Genomic DNA, 3,929 nt, shown 5'->3' on the forward strand with positions numbered 1-3,929 from the left:
AAACGCTATAGGGGCTAAGGCAGTTCATCCGGGAATGCACACCGCCGCACAAGCGGAAACACAAAACTGCAAGGTGATCATCTACAGGGTCGACACTTGAAGGCGTCACAAAACACAGGACGACGTGCAGTCCCAGCACCGACGCGCTGTACGCCTCGGCCATGCGGTTACGGGGGTCCCATGGTCTGGTTTTGGATATGGTGGGTTTCCCGCGCATCAAGGGGGTCCCAGAAAACGAGACTGCCCACGGGGCGGCGAGGAGCGGGCTGCGCTATGCAGCTCTAAAACCGGCCCCCCTCTAAGCCACCATCCCATGGGGCTACCCACATCCAACGACGGCGACACCGGGGGACATAACGACCTAGTAGAACACGACCCGAGAGAAGAAATGAGTAGGGGTCGGCTCCGTAGGCAACGGAAGTAGCGAAACTCTGGGCAGCCAACGTACGATCCGATCCCAGACAACACCTTCCGGTGGCGGGAAACCTCCACCGGATCCGGACGGGTGGGGCAATCACCCCCCGAGAGATCTTTAGTATCAAATTCAGCACCCTTAAGGAAAAGAGAGCCTTACGTCGTCCCGCCCGATCCGAGCTGCCAGCGTTGCAAGGTGCCCGGAGCCATCCCCAGGCTCTCCCACAAAGTCTGGGAGTGCGAAGCTCTAGCAGCACTTTGACGGACCGTGATCGAGCGTCTGCCAGTAACGGACAGACCAGTGACCATGGCGGAGTGGGCCCGCGCGACGGGGGAAAGCGAAGAGGAGGGCCAGGATTCTGAGAACTTTCTTGGACTACGTGTCCCAGGGGGAGCTCAGGATTTAGGCCACCGCTCTCATCTGACACCCCCAGCCTGTGGCGCAGCATCTTTGGTCATCGTCTTAACAATTACCTCCAGGACCGTTGTCACCTTTGAAGATCGCCCTGACTGTCAGCTACCAACGGCGCACGAGCAGACAACCCGAATACTAGGATGTATACTGCTGTAGGCTCTCGATTTTCAATTAACGTCTATTCCCCCCTTCCTTTTAGAACATTAGAGGGAAGCAAGAACGGTGGGTAGTGTTATGAGTCGACGCCCAGCCTGGTCTCTCGGGTAGCATGGCCATCTCGCTGGCGTCCAACCTCTCTCGCGAACAACGTCCCAGCCAGACAGTCGGGGAAACAGATCGGGAAAACTTAACAGGACAGAAAACTAGTTTATTTACATGGGTATATCGTTTAGCATGTTGGCAAAAGAAGCGCGCCGAATGGGCAGCGAACAGGTCTTTATATAAGAAAATCGGGGTTCTGGAGCTGCCGTGCCATTGGTTGGTTAGCGCCGCATTCCAAAGTTGGCCTCGACGTCAGCCTCCTCCTCTCGGCCCCGAGGTTCGGTCGTTGTTCTTCTCCGAATTGAGGGCGACTAGTAGGCGCTTGTCTTGCATGCCGTAGACGCAGACACAACAGACTGCCCATCTGTTCAGGTTGGGATTCTGCCTGACGTTGCCGTGGAATGCAGACGCCTCCGCGGAATGCAGACGCCGTAGACAGAACGCACCGACGGCAACGTCGGTTCTGATGCCCTTGAGCCGAGGCCCGAGAGAAACGCTTCTCCGGTTTCGGTCGAACGTGCAAAAAAGGTTCGGATCGCACGCCAACCGTCTCGACGTTCACTTGGTCGTCGTCCGCACCAGAATGCAAGGTCAATCCTCACAGACACAGGGAGATGGAGACGGGTCATAACAGTAGTGAGGACTCGTTTTTCGCCATATAGACCTTTTCTGTGTACTCTCGTCTCCAGGCACCTAAGAGGCGTATCCGGTATGGGCGACGAAAAAATAATCCAACGTTTCAACCTGCAAATAGTGAGAAAATAAAGGGGAGGCAAACCGAGAAAGTATGGCGGTTACGCTTATGTCCTAAATGCCTTCCATTGGCGTGGCAAAGGCAAAACAATGTTTTCGCCCATACTGGAAGTGACGTCAATTCAAGATGGCGGCGCACTTGCAGAAAAGGTCTATACCGCATCTCACTATTACGTACGCCGCAGCTAAAGCTTCAAAGTAACGACGCTGCAGCCATCTAGATGCTTAAAATCATGGTTGCCAGTTATCTGAAGCTTTTTCTGAAATCGCTGGAAGCGCTTCTCGTGCCTCCAGAAATGTTAGAAGAGTCGGCGACAGAGCGAAATAACATCGCTTGAGCTTCTTCACGCCATATTCAAAGTTCAGGAAGTGGCATTTTCGACTAGTAACTATCGCCAATGGCACCCGCTTTGCAAGGGCGCCAAAATGGCAGCGCCCACAACAAAAATCGGGGAAATGGAGAGCTAATAGAACTCTAAGCTTAGCTGAGTTAGTGACTCTAGTTTGTAGTATAGAGGATATAGGCTCGTGAGCATTCATAATACAAGTAAGGATCATGTCCTCCTTTCCCTCTGCAGGGTCTCACCTGGCCATGAGCCCAATGACGACGTTGGTGACGGAGGCAGAGAGGCCCCTGTTTCTTGAAGACATGAAAGAGCAGACGAGAAAACTTTGGGCCATCAAGGAAGCGGGCGGCTCTCCGTTCGAGTTCGATATTTTCGTGGTTTTCGCTTCCTCGAAGGATCTGTCATAAGCTGGACTGCCCGAAATTTGATTTGCCCGAAATAAATTACCCTGGGCCTTGTTTCTTTCGTTTCTGTTAAGTGCGATTCAAACCGACACGTATTTCAAATACGTGCGCTAGAAGGATCATGTGTAGTATCTCTCTTCCGGTTCTTACTTCACCGGTCCATTTCTTTCGTGTTCCGGATCACGCTTTTAGAGTTCAATTGTTTCAACGTTTTTGGGTGCCCGCATCGTGACGTAGGCTCCCGTATGGTGACGTAGGCGCCCGTATTGAGGGAGTGACCAACCACGGAGCGCACTTCCGGCTTCTTTACAGCGATTTTTCTGTACTTCACCTATCCCGGTGACGTGTCTCTCGTCGTAAATTTATTTCGGTATTCGCCCTTGTGCGCGCGGTAGTTTCTGTGTGATGATGTGAGAATTCGCATTTTGTTTCCCCGACGACCGTTCAACGTCCCCGCCCTGGCTTGGTCGAGCGTGTTGACTAAGTGCCCACTGCCCGGTTGAGACTGGAGGAAGGTTTTTCGGCGGCACTGCTTAGTTTGACAAGTTTCGTCGCAAACGCGTGGTGTGTGTGAGATTCCCTCGCAGTGGTCTTTGTAGGGCGCCGTGAAAATGCCGTGCTCACCAGATGCTCGAGTTACGCCACCAACGTGCTGCCTCACCGGACTCCGTCTGCTCGATCCGCTGTCGTTGTTCCATTCCAGTTCCGTTCCGGGTAATCGGAGTTTACGAGAATTCCATTCCTTCAGTCCTCAGAATAAAGACACTGGCCCCATTCTACTCCTGGAATGGCTAAACTCAACCATTCCATCGCTCTAATTCCTAAAAGTGAAACAATGGCCATTAAAAGTCATATTGTGTACTGGAAAAAAGAAAAAAGAAGCATAAAGCTGCTGACGTTATCGAACGAGGATGAAGCTTATGCAAAAGCTTCCTTAAAGCACTCGTTGTGCTAAGCCGAAGGGCTGTCGCAGAAAGCGCTTCGTGGCACTTGGTATCAATGTAGACATCGATCGCGCGATCAAGCGTAAAAGGGCTTCTGAGTCGCAACAGACGCTAAAACTTAAAACCACTATCGCAAACGGACCGTATCCCTTCCACAGATACATGGTAAGCGTGTTGTTTGTTTGGTAAGGCCTAAAAATGTCTAGTTTGTGCAACTAAAACTGAATAGTAGTAGGCAGACAAGGTGCCGTTCCTGACTCCGCGAGGTGCACCAAAGAGGCTGTTATAATCATACGCAATTAGGAGGCGGATTTGAGCCATAATGTTGAACCGAGCCCGAACCGAGAAACGGAGCAAAGTTGTTATCTTTAAGTGAATGGGAACAAAACTC

At 51.9% G+C, this 3,929-nt stretch overlaps 1 protein-coding gene across 1 annotated transcript in view; it reads left to right on the forward strand.

Annotated features, from left to right (window-relative positions):
- LOC121833972 (juvenile hormone acid O-methyltransferase-like) overlaps positions 1 to 2,597 on the forward strand; it is a 5,638-nt gene extending 3,041 nt beyond the window's left edge. Inside the window, exon 3 of the mRNA XM_042287701.1 lies at positions 2,422 to 2,597. Within this exon, the coding sequence (XP_042143635.1) occupies positions 2,422 to 2,597 (176 nt within the window). The remainder of the gene's footprint in view (positions 1 to 2,421) is intronic.
- Positions 2,598 to 3,929: the final 1,332 nt, after the last annotated feature.

The sequence above is a fragment of the Ixodes scapularis genome, unplaced genomic scaffold, assembly GCF_016920785.2.
Source record: "Ixodes scapularis isolate PalLabHiFi unplaced genomic scaffold, ASM1692078v2 ptg000199l_1__unscaffolded, whole genome shotgun sequence".
In the NCBI taxonomy this organism is placed as follows: domain Eukaryota; kingdom Metazoa; phylum Arthropoda; class Arachnida; order Ixodida; family Ixodidae; genus Ixodes; species Ixodes scapularis.